The sequence below is a fragment of the Bos taurus genome, chromosome 5, assembly GCF_002263795.3.
Source record: "Bos taurus isolate L1 Dominette 01449 registration number 42190680 breed Hereford chromosome 5, ARS-UCD2.0, whole genome shotgun sequence".
In the NCBI taxonomy this organism is placed as follows: domain Eukaryota; kingdom Metazoa; phylum Chordata; class Mammalia; order Artiodactyla; family Bovidae; genus Bos; species Bos taurus.
The window spans coordinates 100,068,238-100,089,662 of NC_037332.1; the positions used below are offsets into that span (position 1 = coordinate 100,068,238).

The 21,425-nt window shown below is 36.0% G+C and overlaps 1 protein-coding gene across 4 annotated transcripts; it reads left to right on the forward strand.

Moving 5' to 3' along the window:
* Positions 1-207: 207 nt before the first annotated feature.
* Positions 208-20,946, forward strand: CLEC2B (C-type lectin domain family 2, member B). Of its 4 annotated transcripts, none has more exons than XM_024992652.2 (7): positions 208-570; positions 1,474-1,544; positions 7,349-7,450; positions 13,241-13,404; positions 17,432-17,535; positions 19,457-19,598; positions 20,742-20,946. In XM_024992652.2, exons 2-6 carry the CDS (start codon positions 1,490-1,492, stop codon positions 19,563-19,565), a joined length of 534 nt encoding a protein of 177 aa, XP_024848420.1. In that variant the 5' UTR covers positions 208-570; positions 1,474-1,489; the 3' UTR covers positions 19,566-19,598; positions 20,742-20,946. The 4 variants fall into 4 exon arrangements, with proteins under 4 accessions (XP_024848420.1, XP_015326777.1, XP_024848419.1 ...); XM_015471291.3 differs by lacking the exon at positions 208-570 and adding an exon at positions 676-1,196; XM_015471293.3 differs by lacking the exon at positions 208-570 and adding an exon at positions 7,213-7,269 and having other exon boundaries at positions 1,236-1,544.
* The last annotated feature ends 479 nt before the right edge of the window (positions 20,947-21,425 follow it).

Sequence of the window (21,425 nt, forward strand, 5' to 3'; positions counted from 1 at the left end):
ATATCCAGTTGCCTGATGCCAGCTCTGGCTGTTTTGAAATTTTGCAAAAGAAAAAAAAAAAGGAAGACCTTCCTTAGGATACAAAACCTCTCCCTATTTCCCAGAGGCAGAGCAGTTTTTGAGGCGCTAGCCTCCTGAGTTTTGCATTTTGCCTGCCAAAGAATAAAGCTCTTTTCTGTTTCTCCAAAACTCTGTCTCTGTAATTTTTTGCACATCAGTATACAGAGAAGGCAATGGCACCCCACTCCAGTACTCTTGCCTGGAAAATCCCATGGACGGAGGAGCCTGGTGGGCTGCAGTCCATGGGGTCGCTAAGAGTCGGACACGACTGAGCAACTTCGCTTTCACTTTTCACTTTCATGCATTGGAGAAGGAAATGGCAACCCACTCCAGTATTCTTGCCTGGAGAATCCCAGGGACGGGGGAGCCTGGTGGGCTGCCGTCTGTGAGGTTGCACAGAGTCGGACATGACTGAAGAGACTTAGCAGCAGCATACAGAGAGTCTGGAGAGGGCAATGGCACCCCACTGCAGTACTCTTGCCTGGAAAATCCCACGGATGGAGGAGCCTGGTAAGCTGCAGTCCATGGGGTTGCTAAGAATCGGATACGACTGAGCGAATTCACTTCCACTTTTCACTTTCATGCATTGGAGAAGGAAATGGAAACCCACTCCAGTGCTCTTGCCTGAAGAATCCCAGGGACGGGGGAGCCTGGTGGGCTGCAGTCTCTGGAGTCGTGCAGAGTCGGACACGACTGAAGTGACTTAGCAGCAGTAGCAGTAGCATACAGAGAGTCAAGATTTTTGGCATCAATAACACTAGCATAATAACATTATCATCTTGAATATTCATGTAACATTCTGAGTACTTTTTAAACTTTCTTTTTCTCTTTTTCCGTGTGTGTGAGTGTGCACGCATGCGAATATGCACACACACGCTTTTGTACACTTCAGCTCAGGATGTTTCTGTTTGAAACAGAAACTGCTTTTATTTCAGTTTCAGTAGCCATTTTAAAGCATACCTCTCTTCTCTTTAATTTCATCACCTTTGAGATGGCCTTTCTTAACACTTGATAATGAAACCATAACGTCCTAAAACTTGCCTTTTAATGAATCAAAGAGAGTCGTGTGTCACTAGTTACGTGTCACTTTCTTGAGAATTTAAGTGCCATTTGAAGGTTTTTTCTTTGTGGATCAGGTGATGATTCTTTGTTATGTAAAGAATATATGCATTTCTCTTCACTATTTACCATAACTTCCTTCCTTTCCAGTAATTGTTTTGTGTTTGTTTTCCAGGGAGCAAACTATATAGATAATAGTATGACTCAGTCTTCATCACATGATTTCTTTCCTTTTGAGACATCTACTTAAATAAACTGTGTTTTACTTCAGAGTAGCTTAACTCTAGTTTGGAGCTGTGTTGTAAAAACGTTGTTTTTGTTTTTGTTTTTTACATTAAAATTAAAACTTTGAAGAAAGGAGTCATCAAGTATGCAGTCAGCTTACAAAGATGCGAGCAAACAAGAAGCTGATGAAAAGAAGCGAGGTAAGAACATTTTCAGTTGTTCAAAATGAAAGCTATTTATTGAAATTATGAATCATAACTTCAAAACAAAAATTTTGAAAGGCCTGAATAGGGTTTTGTAGTTTTTTCCATCAAGGAAAAAAAAAAAAAGAAAAAAATCCCTTTTTTCTGTTAAATTAAAATCGGTAATTGAGTATTTTGTCCTTGTAATTCAGATTCACTTTATCTTAATTGATCATGGAGGAAGATTATCCATACTGTAAAATTGTTCAAGATTAGGTTTCACTTTTACTAAATATTCAGTTAAATCTGTACTTCAAGAGAGGTTAAATATGAACCATAGCCATTCAATGTCTAGAATACATATGTGATATGAAATAATTGGCAAATATTTGTAATATTTTAAAAGATTGTTTATGGGCCATGAGTAGAGTCAAAATAAACTACTCTTTAGAGGTACTTAATAGCAGGGTGATTATCTCCTTCTTCTATTCTTATCTAAGCAATTGCTGGTACCCTAATATTTTGAGATGTCTCTGGCAATTTTTAAATGGAGAAGGAAAGAAAATGTACTAAAACAACAACACAAAACTTAGAAAACTATTTATAATAGCCAGGACATGGAAGCAACCTAGATGCCCATCAGCAGATGAATGGATAAGAAAGCTGTGGTACATATACACAATGGAGTATTACTCAGGCTTTAAAAAGAATCCATTTCAATCTGTTCTAACGAGATGGATGAAACTGGAACCTGTTATACAGAGTGAAGTAAGCCAGAAAGAAAAACACCCATACAGTATACTAACGTATATATATGGAATTTAGAAAGATGGTAACAATAACCCTGTATACGAGACAGCAAAAGAGATACTGATGTATAGATCAGTCTTATGGACTCTGTGGGAGAGGGAGAAGGTGGGGAGATTTGGGAGAATGGCAGTGAAACATGTATAATATCATGTATGAAATGAGTCAACAGTCCAGGTTCGATGCACGATACTGGATGCTTGGGGCTGGTACACTGGGACGACCCAGAAGGAGGGTATGGGGAGGGAGGAGGGAGGAGGGTTCAGGATGGGGAACACATGTATACCTGTGGCAGATTCATTTTGATATTTGGCAAAACTAATACAATTATGTAAAGTTTAAAAATAAAATAAAAATTTAAAAAAATATTTTAAAAAAAGAAGTTCCAGCCTAAAAAAAAAGAAAAGAAAACAATTTGGTAACATTGGGTGTTTTAAATAGAAAGTTCAGAGTAGGTAAGATCCAAATTCTAAATCTATTAGTAACAGGACAATCTTTCAAAGTTTTTTGAACAGGAGTCCTTAAATAGGTAGAAGCAGAGTTGAGGAAATGAAGCTAACATGCATTAAAGAAAGCAATCTGTGACTTAGTGATGGTGGTGAGTTTTAAAATTTGCCATTTATTTTTGTTTTAGTCTACTAGTGTTATGGGCTTCCCAGAGGATGCAGTGGTAAAGAATCTGCCTGCCAATGCAGGAGATGCGAGAGACTTGGGTTCAGTTTCTGGGTCAGCCAGATCCCGTGGAGGAGGAAATGGCAACCCACTCCAATATTTTTGCCTGGAAAATTCCACGAGCCTGGAGGGCTACAGTTCAGGAGCTCACAAAGAGTCAGACACAACTGAACACAAAAACATATACACCAGCATTATGCAACAGTCAAAAATATTGTTGCAGTTCATATTAGCATGTATAAATGCTTTATTCCTCATTTTTTTCACAATTTAATAATTCTAAAGTTAGATCAAAGAAGGTTAGGGACAATGGTATCAAATATTAGATAACATGAAAATATCTAAAATAAAGTTTTAAGAGTGTTTTCTACCCACTCATAAGACCAGTGTTAGTTTTTGCCTTATATATCAATAAACAGTATAAATTTATATATTTTATCTATAAATTTATATGTATCACATAAATATATAAATTAAATTTTATGTGGTATATATAATATCTATATCATGTATATGTATTTTGACATTTTAAACACCATTGAAATAGTAATAACTTAGTGTCATGTAATTCATTTCTAAACGCTTAATATTTTTAAACATTTTATTTTCTCTTATTCTTTCTACATATTGGTATTTTGTGATTTTTTTCTATAGCTGTAAACTCGGAAAAAGGGGATTTTATCTGGTTTTAAATTCATTGGTCACCCTGGATCTTTTCTCATATCTCCTTGGAGAAGATCAGAGTCAGAAACAGAGAAATTAGTTGCCAGTAAAGCTTCTCTATGGGAAAAATAATTGGAACATTTAGCTATTTATAACAGCGATGAATGTAGAACTATTTTAGTTACATTGTTAATAAAATATATTTTTATTAAGCTGCCCTGGACTTTTTTTTTTTTTTTTTTTTTCATTCCTTCATTGTACACACTGGGATTCCCCAGTGACTCAGCAATAAAGAATCTGCCTGCAATGCAGGAGACTCAGGAGATGTGGGTTCGACACTGGGTCAGAAAGATTCCCCTGGAGGAGGGCATGGCAACCCACTCCAATATGCTTGTCTGGAGAATCCCCAGGACAATCTTTCAAAGTTTTTTGAACAGGAGTCCTTAAATAGGTAGAAACAGAGTTGAGGAAATGAAGCTAACGTGCATTAAAGAAAGCAATCTGTGACTTAGTGATGGTGGTGAGTTTTAAAATTTGCCATTTAATTTTGTTTTAGTCTACCAGTGTTACAGGCTTCCCAGAGGATGCAGTGGTAAAGAATCTGCCTGCCAATGCAGGATCCCGTGAACAGAGGAGCCTTCGGGCTACAGTCCATGGGATTGCAAAGAGCCAGACACGACTAAAGTGACTGAACATACATTCATTGTACACACTATGACCAACTTCTTTGAAATTCATCTTTCAATACCAACTTCATACTGAGAGACCAACATTTTCTGTTGCTTTTGTTTTTTGGATATTTTTGCAAGTTGCAGGTATTGAGGATTGAGTAAAATAGTAGAAACAAGGAATTTTAAAGATGAAAACTAACTATACTGAGTGTGCAAAACTAGATTTTAAGGCTTAGGGAGTAGGCAGATTAAATAGAGAATAATTGTGTAGCAGATTAAAGTATGCACCTGCATATTCAGAAGTGAAATAAATTTCCAATTCTTTAGAGCTTTAAATCAAACTAAATATCACTCCAAGTTCCTACATCACTGAGCTGACAATATATTTAATCTTGGTGATTTTCCTACAGGGTTATATGAACTTTCCCAAATTTTGTAAGACATTGAATTTGAGGTTGAGGGTTTTTACTTATCTCTTTTCACTGATTACTTTGTTCTTTAGTCAAGAAATCTTGGGGGATTTTCCAGATAAGAATACTGGAGTGGGTTGCTATTTAGTATTTCCTTCTCCAGGGGATCTTCCCCACCCAGGGATCAAACCTGAGTATCCTGCATTGGCAGGCAGATTCTTTACCACTGAGCCATCAGGGAGGTATTTATATCAACATTCATAACCCCTTTGGTTCTAGTTCTGCTATTTCTGTGCTAATATAACAAAAGCCACTCTGTTTGCCACACTCATGACATGCATCTTTGTTGAGACTGGTTTTTCTGCAGGTAGGATATCTCCATATGCTCCACAAAGTTGAATGATTTAGTATTTTGCCAACTTTGAGTTATAAATGACTTATATCACTAGTACCTGGAGCATTTCTCATATTAGCAGGATGTGCACCATCTTCTTGTGGCTTATAAGTACTTCCTCTTTTTAAAGCCCTTTATGATTCTCAAAATATTCCCTTTAATAAACTAGAATTTTCTTTTCTTTTTTTTTAAATGAAGGAGTCACTAATTTCAATAATCATTCTGGAGAAAAGGATGGCAAATAGCTGAAGACCTCCTTGAAACAATGAATAGGAAAATGATTTTAAAATAATTCTGCTTAATAGAGCAATAATTAACCTTCAACTCCTACTCATATGGTAATTAAAATATGGAAATATGGGAGAGCTAACACAGGAAAGTTAATAAAAGTTTTGACTATCCCTTCTCCAGCAGATCTTCCCCACCTGCTGGAGAGGGGATAGTCAAATACTCACTCTGGTATTCTTGGGCTTCTCTTGTGGCTCAGCTGGTAAAGAATCTGCCTGCAATGCAGGAGACCTGGGTTCGATACCCGGGTTGAGAAGATCCCCTGGAGAAGGGAAAGGCTACCCACTCCAGTATTCTGACCTGGAGAATTCCATGGACTATACAGTCCATGGGGTCACAAATAGTCGGACACAACTGAACGACTTTCACTTTCTTTTATTTAATTCCTGTTATAAGCCAGATCTGAAAACATAGTACATAATATATCCTTTAACTTTAAAAAAGAGAGATGTTAATGGTCGAAGTCTCTTAAGGTCTATGTTCTGAAGTCCCAGAGTGTCACTTGTACCACATTCTATTGGTCAAAGGGAGACACAAGACCAATTCATATTCAAGTGTTGGGAAATGCAGTATATACCTCGTGGTAGGAGAAATAGCATGATTGTGTACCAAAGGGGCGGTGGACATAGAAAGGCATGATTCTTTGGGGGCCATTTTAACAATTTGTTACAGATAGGCAGAACAACAAAATGTTAACTGAAAATATTAGAATATAAAACAGTGGGCAAATGATGATCGTACTCGTTTAAAATTACCAGTATTTGGGAGGGAGGTTATATATGTAAAAATGGATTTGAAAGATCTATGTGTGGAGGGATCTTAACACAAATGATAACACTGGCTATTTCTAAAGAGGGTAAATTTAGATTTATTTTAAATTTAATTTCTTAGGAGGACTTCCCTGGCAGTTCAGTGGTTTAGACTCCAGGCTCCCAAGGCAGGGGGTTCAGATTCAATCCCTGGCCAAGGAACTAAGATCCCATGTGCCACATGGTACAGCCAAAAAAAAAAAAAATTCATGATTGAAAATAATTATTTCTTTTATATATCCACTAAGGAAAAAATTTATCCAACAAAAAAAGCAACTAGTTCTTCACTAAGTAAAAAAAGACAAGGAGAATCAATTTTGTCAATAATTTTATTGTCCATCTTAAAGTATCTGCTATAATTTTTTACATTTCATGAAATTTTACATTAAGGATAAATATTTTATAATCACATGAAATAATAAAAAGTTTCATTTCAAGAAACTTGCATACCAATTTTATTTTTTCCTAAATGACCACTAACAAAAGAAAAACAATTCCTCACAAAGATTTGTTCTGTTCTACTGAATTTGTAGATCAGGACATACAGAACTAGAAAACAAAGTGACTCATCCAAGTTCCTTTGTTAGTGGTGAAAATCTCAATTCTAAATTTTTTGATTGTTTATTGATAATTATTACTGATTATTATTATTATTATTGATTATTCCGTGGTCTTTCAAATATACTATACTGTCTATCCTTTAAAATTAAACTTTTTATTAGTTATAAAGTAGATTTTCTTAGAAATATTCAAGAATTGTTAGGATGTGCTAATATTTCACCATAGAAGGTTGTTGAAGGTCTGGAGGTGGCTTCAGACTTGAGGAAACCCTACCAGAAAAGTCATATGTTTTATCCCTTGGGCTGTGGCAGTAAAGTTCATAGTAACATCTGGATTTGATAAAAGGTTCTCCTGAGAAATTTCAGCCAAAAGGAAAAATTATGTTTCTTTTTTTTCCCATATGACAAACAGAGAAAGTACGTTTTGTGTCATCTCCTTGTGAAATATTGGCGTAAAGAAGTTTGTCAGGTATGGTTTTGAATGCAAATTAGGTCTTTCTTTTACCTGTTTCTTAATCTAAGTGGTGTTTTGTTTTGTTTTGTTTCAGATGTTAAAGACACACAGTGCAAGTGGTGTACAATGGGACTTATTTCTGCATTAGCAATATCTGTAGTTATTAATGTTGTTTTAACAAGTATATATTTTTCAGGTGAGTAAATTACATCCTTTTATTTCTTCAATTTTATTTTTTGTTTTCAGAGCTTCCTACTGTATGATACTTTTCCTTTCTGCCTCAGTCATTATCTTTTCTCATTATTCTCACTCCCTTCCCATTATCCATGATATATATAGTGGGTATCAATGAATGAATGTTTATGAATTATGCAATCTACATTAAGGCACAGGGAGATGTAAAGATGATTATGACAAAATCTTTCACCCTGATAGTCTGAGCGACTGAACTGAACTGATGCATAGGTCAGTTTTTGTAGATAATACCACAGATAGGCCAACAGAAAGAGTATGCAAATGTCTGTTGCTCAAGAATTTTGTCAATGATTTGTTGTCAGCTTTACCCAGTTTAGTCATTCTTTCTTTCTTTTTTTTTAATTTTATTCATTTATTTGTTGGCTGTGCGGGGTCTTCATTGCTGTATGTTGGTTTTCTCTAGTTGCAGTGAGCAGGAGCTACTCTCTGGTTGCATGTGGGAGCTTCTCATTGTGGTGGCTTCTCTTGTGACAAACTACGGACTCAATAGTTGTGGTACACAGGCTTACTTGCCTCGAGGCATGTGGAATTTTTCTGGGTCAGGGATCAAACCCGTATTCCCTGCATTGGTAGGTGGATTCTTAACCACTGGATCACCAGGGAAGTCCCATTTTAGCCATTCCGATGAGTGTGTGTTGGTATGTTTGTTGGTACCTATTGCAACTTTAATCGACATTCTCTTGATGACCAATACTGTTAAGCTCCTTTTCACATTTTGGTGCTCAGTCACTCAGTTATGTCCAACTCTTTGCGACCCCATGGATTACAGCACGCCAGGCTTCCCTGTCCTTTATCATCTCCCGGAGCTTGCTCAAACTCATGTCCATTGAGTCGGTGATGCCATCCAACCAACTTCATCCTCTGTTGTCCCCATCTCTTCCTGCCTTCAACCTTTCCCTGCATCAGGGTCATTTCCAATGAGTCAGTTCTTTGCATCAGGTGGCCAAAGTATTGGTGCTTCAGCCACAGCATCAGTCCCTCCAATGAATATTCAGGATTGTTTTCCTTTAGAAAATTCTTTTCACAGTTACTGCTCATTTAACTGCAATATTTTGTGAAGGGGTATCCTTACCCTGATTCTAGAGGGGAAAACCTCCAATTTTTCACTATTAAATAAGAAATTAGCTGTAGGGTAGTTTTGTTTGTTTGTTTGGTAAATTGTCTATCAGATTGGCATAGCTCCCCTCTATTCCTACTTTACTGAGAATTTTTGCTGTGAATGAGTGTTAAATTTTTCAGATGCACATATTGGTATGATCGTGTGATTTTTCTTTTTTAGCCTATTGATAAGATGGATTATATTAATGGATTTTCAAATGTTGAATCATCTTTGCAGACCTGGGATAAATCCTACTTTTTCATAGTGTATAATTCTCTTTGTACACTGTTAGATTTGTCTTACCAATATTTTGATAAGAATTTTTGGACCTATTCCCATGAGAGATATTGTCTATAGTTTTCTCTTCTTTTTGAATGTCTTTGGTTTTGTGGTTAAGATAATGCTGGCCTCATGTAATGAGTTAAGATGCATTCCCTCTGATTTTATACTTTAAAAGAGGTTGTCGTCAATTGCTGTTTTCTTCCTCAGTTGTTCGGTAGTGGACACATCTGAGCCTGTTGCTTACTGTGTTTTAGGACATTACTGATTATTAATTCAGTTTCTTTAATAGATATGAGCCTATTTACATTGTTTATTTCTTCTTTTGTGAGTTTTGGAAGATTGCATCTTTCAAGGAATCGGTCCATTTTACATAAGTCATTAAGCTTGTGGGCATTAACTTGTTCGTAGTATTCCTTTATTATCTTTTGTGGCATGTGTAGTGATGTTGTCTCTTCTATTTCTGATATGATTAATTTATCTCTCCTTTATTTTCTAAGTTAACTTGGCTAGAGGCTGACTGATTTTATTGTTCTTTGCAAAGAAAGGGCTTTTTGCTTTTGTTGACTTTCTCTATTAATTCCCTGTTTTCAGTTTAATTGTTTTTTTGCTCTGTGATTCTTATTATTTCTGCTCTGTTTTTCTTGGGTTTAATTTTCACCTCTTTTCCTAGTTTCCTAAGAAAGGAATGTAGATTGATGATTTTAAAACTTTCTTGTTTTCTAACGTATGAATTCAGTGCTTTTTATTTTTTTCTAAGGACTGCTTTTGCTTCTTCCCATCAATTTTGAAGAGTTGTGTTTTCATGTTTGTTTAATTCAAATTGCTTTTAAAATTCTCTGTATTTCCTTTTTGACCCATGTGTTATTTAATAGTGTATTCTTTCATCTCTACATACTTTAGGGATTTCCAATTATCTCTCTGTTCTTTATTTCTATTTTAATTTCACTGTGATCAGAAAACATAATTAATTTTTCTTTAGATTTTGTTAGTGTTAATAGTTATGTTAACTATTAATTTTAATATTTTATCTTCATTTTCATTTGTATGTTTATGTAAGCATTCAGATTATCTGCAAATAATAGTGATTTTATTTATTGTATTGAAATACTTATATCTTTTTATATATTTATATTGCCTCATTTCACTGGCTAATACTTCCAATAAAAGGTTGAGAACTAGTGAGAACTTGCATCTTTATCTCATTCTTAATATACATAATAAAGTTTTAAATATTTCTCTACTAAGAATGATTATTTATGGATATTCTTAATCAAATAAAGATTATTTGATTATTCCTAATTAAATAATTCCTAGATAGCCAAAGAGTTTTATTCTAAAAGGACATAGAATGTTATCAAGTACTATTGAGAAATGCTTAGTTTGTCTCTTCTTTCTGTTAATGTGTTGAGTTACACAGAGTTTTACAAAATGTTAAAGTAAACCTTCCTATCTGGAGTAAACTCAATTTGATCATAAAATATTAACCTTTGTAACATTCTTGAGTTAACCTGGCTAATATTTTGTTTATAATAATATGTGCATATGCTCATGCAAGGCTGAACTATAATTTCCCATTTGATAATAGTGTTGTCAGCAATATTGAAATTATGTGAAAGTGTTAAGTGCTCAGTCATGTCAGATTCTTTCCAACCTCATGGACTGTAGCCCACCAGGCTACTCTGTCCCTGGGCTTCTCCAGGCCAGAATACTGGAGTGGGTTGCCATTCCCTTCTCCAGGGGATTTTCCCAAAACAGGGATCAAACCCAGGTCTCCCACACTGCAGGCAGATTCTTTACCATCTGAGCCACCAAGATTATGCTAGCCTCTAAAACTGAGCTGTTAAAGATTCCTTCCCACTCTATTTTCTGAAAAAGATTGGGTGACATTGCTACGTCTTACCTAAATAATTAGATGTGTTCACATCTGAAGCCACCTGGACTGGGAGATTTCTTTGTGTGGGATTTTTTTCATTAAAAGTTTAATTTCCTCACTACATAGAGTATTTATTCACATTTACCTTTCCTTTGTCAGTTTTTCTGTGTTGTTCAGAAATTTCTCTTTTATTCCTAGTATTGCTAATTTGTCTACTTCCCTTTAAAAAGGTGTTTTTCTTTTTTCAGCTAATGTTCTGTCTATTCTAGATTATTCAAAAAGCCAACAATGAGTTTCTTGACTTTTTAGCTTTATATTAGTTTCTATTCAATTGTTTTCTGGTCTTATTTTTTTAATGGAGTCTTTCTACTTTTTACTTTTAATTTATCACTCCAATTGTTTGAGAGAGCTAATTTTAAAAAAAACATAAATTTAAACCAATAAATTTTCCTCTAAGATTAAAGGAAATGTACTGTGTGGTTCAGTGGTTAGGATGCCTTGCTTTCATTGCTGAGAGTCTGGGTTCTATCCCTTGTCAGGGAACTAAGCTCCCACAAGCCAAATGGCATGGCCAAAAACAAAAGAGAAAGACCCACAAGCTTAGTTATATCCATAATTTTTAATACGATATATATCACATATATAAAAAGATATGTAATTACCTTTCATTTAAAACACATTTTATTTCCCAAGATTTCTTTCTTTTTTTTTTTTTCCCCTTTGATTCATGAACTATTTAGCATTGAGTTTCTTAATTTACAGCCTTTGGTGATTAAAAAAAAAATTTTTTTATTGGTATATGGCTCAATTCCACTACAGTCAGGTGGCACACTGTTAATGTTTTCAACCTTTTAAAATCTGTAGTTAAAACTTTATTGTCCCACACTTTAGTAAATGTTTTACGTGCTTTTTTGGGAATGCATATTCTGTAGTTACTGCTTTTAGCTCTCCTATATGTCAACTCAATTTTGTTACTTATGGTGTTCAAATGTTATTATTCTTAGACATTTAGACATGGGCTTCCCTGATAGCTCAGTTGGTTAAGAATCTGCCAGCAATCCAAGAGGCCCCAGTTGAATTCCTGGATCAGGAAAATCCGCTGGGGAAGGGATAGGCTAACCACTGCAAAATTCTTGATCTTCCCTTATGGCTCAGCTGGTTAAAAATCCACCCACAATGCGGGAGACCTGGGTTCGATCCGTGGACTGGGAAGATTTCCCTGGAGAAGGGAATGGCTACCCACTCCAGTATTCTGGCCTAGAGAAATCCATGGCCTGTATAGACCACAGGATCGCAAAGAGTCCGACACAACTGAGCGACTTTCACTTTCACTTAGACGTTTGGACCGTTGTTTTATCAACATTTAAGAGAAGGGCGCTAAAATGTTTACCATCTACAGGTACCTGGTATGAGGTGTTTAGGAGTGATAATTAACTAATAGTTTTACCTCTATGCACCATAGATCACCAGCATCCCATTTACAACTGGTGACTGGGTAAATGCCTTTAATGCAGATCACATTGGAAAACCAATAGCATATCTCATCCTTAAGGTTCTGTTCCCTTAGAACCACTTTTGATACCAAAAACTGATTGTCTGGGAGTGTTCAGAAAAGTTGATGGCATAAATATTACAAGAATACAACTTTATTTTATTTTATTTCTACCATTTCTATATATTTCAAAATGATCACCACGATAAAACTAGTTACCATAGAAAAGACTTTAATATAAGAACTATGCATGACACAACTGGAAGGAACTGTGAAGAGATGATGTGGAAGGCTAAAGAGGAAATAGTCACTAATGATTTTGGCTTAAAGCACTAGTATGTTTGGAGATCCCCCAGGTGAGGAAAGTCTAGAAACATCTAACTGCAGCGACTACAAAAGGAAACTCATGAAAAGGCTTGTGAACTTCCTATGCACAATGCCTCCAACTACAATGAATTCTGCTTTATTTTCATCTTCTAAATTTCACATGAGTTCTTTCTGTTGATTAACCTAGAACCACACAATGATGGTGGTGTCTAGTTACAACTGGAAACCGAGTACATGTCTTGTTAGTTATATAGTGTTTTATTATTTTCATTGCTTTTTTAGAGATTAAAATCTGTCCTAGATTTATAACAGTCTAAAATAAATCAGTATTTTTAGTACCACCTGATTTTGTTATATTTTATTTACCTGGAAATGACAAAAGTGACTTAACATGTGTGAAATCACATTAACTGCTCTAGGAAGGCCTATGAATCACTGAATTTGGAGTTGAGACCAACGTGAGTGTCCTGTCACATTCTGGACGGTTCTCGTTTAACCTAACATGAAGTCTGTTTTCAACTTGTTATGGGATAGACATGCAATTCTGGCCATGAGCATCATCTTTTTTGTCACAATCCCGTCCTTCTTCAATGATCTCAAAACACAGTGACATATTATTTCATCTGATTCTTAAAATACGTATTTATCTCCGCCCTAGCTAAAGAAGATAGGGGTGCTCAGTATTTCTGCCCAGATAATTGGATTGGCTTCCAAGATAAATGCTATTATTTTTCTGAAGAAGAAAAAGATTGGAATTCAAGCAGATACGACTGTTTGTCTCAAAATGCTAGCCTAGTTATGATTGCCACTACAAAAGAAAAAGTAAGTAATTTAATATGCATTCCTTATCAATTGCATTAATTAGAGGTACTGGAAGTATTCAAATTCCGTTATGGTCTTCAAAGCATTTCAAACATGCCTGTTTATATATGCAAAATGTCGCAGAAGTTTAGAACATGCCATAGAAGATACAATTGAAAAAGCTAGTGATATTTTGTTTGGATAGTTTAAGACTCTGATCAAGTTCTAGACTTGGTAGCTAGCTTTTCCATTTTAAGGAATATGAATAGAAGAGCTTAACACTATTTGGAAAACTTTTAAAACCATCGAAGAGGAAGGATGGCATTCTCCATTTCACTTCCTTGGTGAAAATTTCCTCTAGCTACTCAATCTTGCTTCCCCGTGTTTCTCTGAGATATCATGGCAGCCTTCTGTCAGAGTGCTCACTATCAACATTGCAATAGGTGTAATTGAAAGTTTCCCTGTAGGCTGAAGTTATGAGTTTCCAGTGGCCAGATCACCACCATATTTTATCTGAAATTATATCCATTGCTGTAGCATATCAGTTCAGTCAGTTCAGTCGCTCAGTCGTGTCCGACTCTTTGCCACCCCATGAATAGCAGCACGCCAAGCCTCCCTGTCCATCACCAACTCTCAGAGTTCACTGAGACTCACGTCCATCGAGTCAGTGATGCCATCCAGCCATCTCATCCTCTGTCGTCCCCTTCTCCTCCTGCCCCCAACCCCTCCCAGCATCAGAGTCTTTTCCAATGAGTCAACTCTTTGCATGAGGTGGCCAAAGTACTGGAGTTTCAGCTTTAGCATCATTCCTTCCAAAGAAATCCCAGGGCTGATCTCCTTCAGAATGGACTGGTTGGATCTCCTTGCAGTCCAAGGGACTCTCAAGAGTCTTCTCCAACACCACAGTTCAAAAGCATCAATTCTTTGGCGCCCAGCTTTCTTCACAGTCCAGCTCTCACATCCATACATGACCACAGGAAAAACCATAGCCTTGACTAGACGAACCTTTGTTGGCAAAGTAATGTCTCTGCTTTTGAATATGCTATCTAGGTTGGTCATAACTTTCCTTCCAAGGAGTAAGCGTCTTTTAATTTCATGGCTGCAGTCACCATCTGCAGTGATTTTGGAGCCCAGAAAAATAAAGTCTGACACTGTTTCCACTGTTTCCCCATCTGTTTCCCATGAAGTGATGGGACCAGATGCATGATCTTCGTTTTCTGAATGTTGAGCTTTAAGCCAACTTTTTCACTCTCCTCTTTCACTTTCATGAAGAGGCTTTTTAGTTCCTCTTCACTTTCTGCCATAAGGGTGGTGTCATCTGAATATCTGAGGTTATTGATATTTCTCCCAGCAATCTTGATTCCAGCTTGTGTTTCTTCCAGTCCAGCGTTTCTCATGATGTACTCTGCATATGAGTTAAATAAGCAGGGTGACAATATACAGCCTTTACGTACTCCTTTTCCTATTTGGAACCAGTCTGTTGTTCCATGTCCAGTTCTAACTGTTGCTACAGGTTTCTCATAGGCAGGTACAAATTAAAAGGTTAATAAATCTTTGTTCAAAAAACATTGATGGAAACATGCAATAAATAAAGAGACTCTCCAAGAGCTTTAACAAGCAGGAGACCTTGTACCTCTGCACTTATGAAATCTGTTCTTTCCCTGGGTGACTTACGTGGCAAGTATATTTTTTACTTTTGTTTCGTTTCTTTTAAAGTAAAAGGTTAATTTAAAAGGTAATTAACTTCTTTAAAATTGTGGTGTTTTGTTGGTGGTCAACAAAGTGGTCAACATTGTTAAAAGTGGTCAACATTGTTAAAAGTGGTCATTTAAAGGTGGTCATTTTTAAATGACATTTAAACATTTAAAAGTGGTCAACATTGTTAAAAGAACTGTGTATTACTTTCAGGGTAAACAATGTATAGTTATGCAATCTACCTGATTGGTTCAAGTTTAAGTAGCTACAAACTGCTGCTGCTGCTGCGGCTAAGTCGCTTCAGTCCTGTCCGACTCATAGCGACCCCATGGACTGCAGCCTACCAGGCTCCTCCATCCATGGGATTTTCCAGGCAAGAGTACTGGAGTGGGGTGCCATTGCCTTCTCCGAGATACAAACTAGGCTGGGGTAATTTATAGATCAGTGTAAGGAAACTAAACCATTTTGGAAGCAAGAAAAGACAGAGAAACCTGAATAAAATGTGAAAAACTAGATATGTTAAGAGTAGATATACCAAGTCAAAAAGTAAGATGCAGGCTTAATTTAATACAAAGAACTTCTGTAGCAAATGGTTTCACTGCTGAATTTAACAAGACTCTTGATATGAACATTCTGAGAAATCCTTAAACAGTCCTTACAGTTCCTTTTGTGGAAAAAAGGCTAACTTGGCAGTAAGATGAAAAAAAAAAAATAACAAGTGACAAACAGAATGAGGTTGTTATTGCATATGGTATCTGTGAAGAAGTAATGAAAGTAATGTATAAAAGAATTTTAAAAGGCCATTTTTAAATAGTTTAATTAAAATATTACAAATGTTTATTTAAATTGCAAAGTATTTTCTTAGTTAAAATGAGATGAAGCTTGCTTCGTGAAAATTTTCCCCTATTTATTTGCACCTATTTAGAATTACCTTGTCTTTTTAACAAGCAGCTCCATGAGCTACTCTTTATTAAGCAAATAATGTTCAATATTTTTCATAGGACACTTCCCTGTACCTTGTCACTTCCCAGTTCCCTGTCATCAAAAGCTCAGCTCCACATCTTCATCCAATTTTTCCAGCTATTCAGTGCAATATATCCTGTTGTTTTCCAATACATACATCCTGTCTTGCTTGTTTTTTCTGCCTTAAAACAAGCTCTTTCCTAAGCCTAGAACATGAATTGTCCTTTTCTCCCTGGATTCTGTATTTGTCATGGAATCTTTTACTCTTTCCAGATATGCCTCTTACAGTGCATCCTGTGTGATGGTCTCCTGTAAAGACTGGGACACTTCTTCTATAAACTAAAATTTCACTCTGTATTTATTATACTCATAATCTTCCCATTTAGTAGAATGTTTTCTAAGTTTGCATGGATTTGCTCACTCTACAGGAAACTCTGTGAATCCAGGGACACTGTTTTCTTAATAGATTCCTTTGTAAACCCATAGCTTGGCTCAGCAAATTGGATTTTTTTTTTCAAATAAATTCATGAAATGCTATAGAAGATGGTATATTAAAATGCCAAGGTTATTGGCATCACTGTTACCAGGTAGGAATGGACCACAGTGTTGTGATCTGTCATAATTCCTTTGCATTTATATAAAACTGAAACGTAGAGTGATACAAAGTCAAGTTTATGGTTTTGCAACTATTTTGGGGGCAGGTAGACTCAGTGACTTTCTGTGTAGAACATAATTTTATGGCATGAAAGGCTCTAAGGTAGGAAAAATTTTCAACATCAAATGAATAAGGAGAAATATCAGAAAAAAATAAAAATTTCCCCCCAAATTATGTCTTTAGAAATGTAAATATTTGGTTAAAAAAAAAATTGAAATTTGGGAATTAGGTTCTTCTAAAGGAACTGGATACATGAAAGATGTGTGTGTATGGGTGTGCAAACATGATAGTTGAAAGAAATGTTGAAGTAAAATATTACATTAAATTCAATATACTAGTATTTACTGGGAAGTGAAAAAAACATTATAATACATATCTGATGATTAGGAAGTCTATGTAAGAACTCCGTTGAAAAGTCTAGCTTTCTAGGAGTTCACAGACTAAAAATCTTGGAGGAATAGAGTTTCAACATATTTATATTGAATATTTATCAATTTGGAATCGAAAGTGTCTTAAAGAAAATTTCTCTGACAAATTTCTCTCTTTGTTTCATAAATGAGAAAATTGAGAGTCAGAAGGTAAAATACTTTTTCACAATCACATAGCTATTTTCCAGTGAAACTAGGATTTGAAGCTTTGTCACCTTTTTCCTCACAACCTGCAAAGCAAGGGGGACACAGTAAGTTGTAGTGAAAACTGCCAAATAAAATTACTAATTTTATTTTGCCTCTAAAGCATTTTCTTAAGCGATTCAAGTGCACTTCTGATCACTGGATTTGGAGAGACATGACAGAAGATCTAACAGGACAATGGGTGGATGAAAACATACATAACAAAGGGTGAGTGTCTTTTTTCTGGGATTATTTAAGTGTAGATAGTACAGCTTTCTGGGCTTCTCTGGTAGCTCAGCTGAAAAAGAAGTCACCTGCAATGCAGGTGACTCAGGTTCAATTCCTGGGTTGGAAAGTTCCCCTGGAGAAGAGATAAGCTACCCACTCCAGTGTTCTTGGGCTTTCCTGGCAGCTCAGTTGGTAAAGAATTTGCCTGCAATGCAGGAGACCTGGGTTTGATCCCTGGGTTGGGAAGATTCCCTGGAAGAGGGAATGGCAACCCAATCCAGTATTCTTGCCTGGAGAACTCCCATGGACAGAGGAGCCTAGTGGGCTACAGTCCATAGGGTTGCAGAGTCGGACACAACTGAGTGGCTAAGTGCACACACACAGTGCAGCCTTCTAGAACCTGTACATTAGTATATTTCTGTACAGTCCTTGATTTGTCTTCATGTTGGAAAAGTGGACTAAGGATTAGTGTATCATGTATTAAGACTGGTTTCAAGAGTCAACCAGAGAGGTTGGAAATCAAGATATAAGAGAAAAACAAATATTGTATGTTAACACATATATATGGAATCTAGACAAATGGTCCTGATGAATCTATCTGCAGGGCAGGAATAGGGGCACAGACATAGACAATGGACTTGTGAACATAGCAGTGGAAGAAAAGGGTGGGACAAATTGGGAGAGAAGCATTACGCATTACCCTCTGAGCCACAGTGGGCCTATATATACACAACCATGTGTAAAACAGATAGCTAGTGGGAAGCTGCTGTATAACATAGAGAGCTTAGCTCAGTCCTCTGTGATGACCTCGATGGATAGAATTGGAGGTGGGAGGGTGGCTAAAGAGGGAGGGAATATACGTATACATATAGTTGATTCATGATGCTATAAAGCAAAAAATAACACAGCATTGCAAAGCAATTATATTTCAATTTAAAAATGAAAAAAAAAAGATACAAGGGAAAAGACTTCTTAGTTGGTTACTTTGAAGGTAAAGACCTGAGATTCACATACACAGTAAAAGTAGACTTTTTTCATGATTTTACCCTATTTTCTCTAATCTTATATCTCTTTCACAAGCTTCATGCTATCTGTTTGCTGACAAGTTTCACAGTTCAAGGTAAATTTGTTTATTTTAAGTGCTTTTATTTGCACTGATGGTTGCAATTTAACCTGGGCTTCATACCTTCTATTTTACAACATGGAGAATTGGACCTAAAAATTTGAGTTCACTGCATATATGACCCAGTATAAACACCCCAAATTGTGACTGCCAGCCACTTAGGCATTTAGTCTATGCTGCTGCTGCTAAGTCGCTTCAGTCGTGTCCGACTCTGTGCAACCCCATAGACGGCAGCCCACTAGGCTCCTCTGTCCCTGAGATTCTCCAGGCAAGAATATTGGAGTGGGTTGCCATTTCCTTCTCCATTAGTCTATGCTAGAATTTCTCAATAGCAGAAAAAAGTGGACATTTTGGACCACATTGTTCTTTCCTGTGTGGAGGGAGCACTTTCTTGTGCACAATAGGATGTTGGCAACATCTCTGGCCTCTACTCATGAGACAGTAGCAATTCCCCCTGCCCCACTCCTCTTGAGGCAACCAAAAACGTCTTCAGATATTTCCAAGTGTCCCTTGCAAGGGCTGGTGGAAGGCAAACTCACCCCAGGGTTAAGAACCATTGGTTTTTACAAATTGACGACTCTACCTATAACATGTAACTTAGTTTAACAAATACAGATTCTTGGAAGGGAGACTCCTTTGGTCCAATTTGGTACAGACATCTTAACCCTAGCAAGAAAGGACTGTGTAGAAACATACTTTTTCACAGCTCTAGACATAATATTTTTTTAAAAAGTGTCATTGACCAAGAGAGAAGTCACAGGACTCCCTAATGCATAGTGTTTGATTCCTTTATTGTAGGACTAATATGAAAGGGAATGAAATATGTTTTTACCTTAATGAAGATGGTGTTGCAACAGCTAGATGCTACACAGAGAGGAAATGGATTTGCAGGAAAAAAGTGCACTGAATCAGTTTCCAACAGTGGACTTAACATCCAAGAGTAAGATGGTTTTAATATTTATCAACTTTTTCCCTTTCCTTTTGTTGAAAATTCAACATTTCACTGCTTTAATATTATAGCCTGATGACACAGTTGGCTGATTGTGAAAGCAATTTTCGTATTAGTTTTCTACTTTTTAAATGGTCTGGATCTTTGCTTATCTGTAGCAATTTTAAAAGAATCATGCAATTTCACAGAATCTTTAAGTTAATTTTGGGAGTGTTGTATTTATATATTATTTTCTTATTCATTTAAAACATATTTCTTGTATTGATTTTTGTCTTATATAACATAATTTTCAAAACAGTTCCTGCATAGTATTTATTATATGTGTTTCTATTATATATATCTATTGCTTTTGCAATTATATACTTTTATTATCTTTTAAAACAGTTGTTTTTATTAGCAAGGTAACTCTTTTAGGTATTCTTGTTCTGTTCAACATGCTTTCTGACAATTCATAATTTTCTAATAATTTGTGGGTTCATTTAAATACTAGAAAACACAGCATCTAGTAGTAACAATTTTATTTTTCCTATATTGTAAAAATTAGTTATTTTTTGTATAATTAAAATAGGTGGAATTTCCAGGACAATATTGATGGTAAAAAATTGTTCCACATTTTAAAGAAAATGCTTCTGATATGTTAACATTAGTTGTGTTGTATCTAGTTTTTTATATCTTTTTCTTAAAAGTTAGGTTGGTTCTTTTCTATTTCTATTTGCTAAGAGATTTTTTTTTTTTGTAGGAAGAGACTTCATTTTCTTGTATGCTTTTGTTTGCTGCATCTGTTTCAATGTTGTCATGGTTTCTATTCCTTTATCTTTTAATGTAGTGAATGACATTTTAAATTTTCTAATGTTAAGAGACTGCTTTACAATCCTAGGTAAAATTCAATTTGGTCATGATGTAATATCCTGTTTATTTTAGATATATTCATTTTGATATTTATTTTTTAACACTCTAGAGTGTGATTACCCTAAAATTTTCCTTAGGAAAGCAGGGATTATAGTTTGAGTAATTCAGTGATGACATGATTGAAAAATGTGCTGCTTTACAATTATGCTATAAAATTATGAATGATAAATTTCATATGTCTTGAGAATTCATTCCTGATCGCATTTTCTGCATATTTTTTTTTAGATATGCACTTGTGATTTTCAATGAAGAGCAGTAGCAGCCTTTGAAAAAGCTGCTAGAAAAGAGTACTCATGGACATCATGACATAGTGATGTCACCAATGTTGAATGCTGCTACTAGGGAGCTGCAGCCTCTAGAAGATTTATATTGTTTCAATGGAAAAAAATCTCATTTTCTCCTGATAGGAGAAATAAAATTAGAAAGGACACATTTGACAGTAACGAAGTCTGATATTATCCCTGGCTCTTAACAGGAAAGGGGCTTCCCAGGTGGCTCAGTGGAAAAAGAATCCACCTGCCAATCCAAGAGTTGCAGGAGACACGGGTTCAAACCCTGGGTCAGGAAGATCTTCTGGAGAAGGAAATAGCAACTCACTCCTGTATTCTTGACTGGAGAATCCCATGGACAGAGGAACTTGGTGTGCTCCAGTCCACAGGGTTGCAAAGAGTCAGACACAACTGAGCAACTGAGCACACATGCCCTGAACAGGAAGAAATAACATCTGAACACCATAAACAAACTGAATGCACCCTCACTGGATAAGCCAATATATAACCAATTCCCTTTTCCCACTGTTCTGAAGATTTTTTGCTAGATAATAACGCTCTTCATGGGCTTATGAGTTCTGTGATGCACAGAACTTTATGCAAAGTGTTTGTTTAAAGAAAGACCCTACCATACATGTTT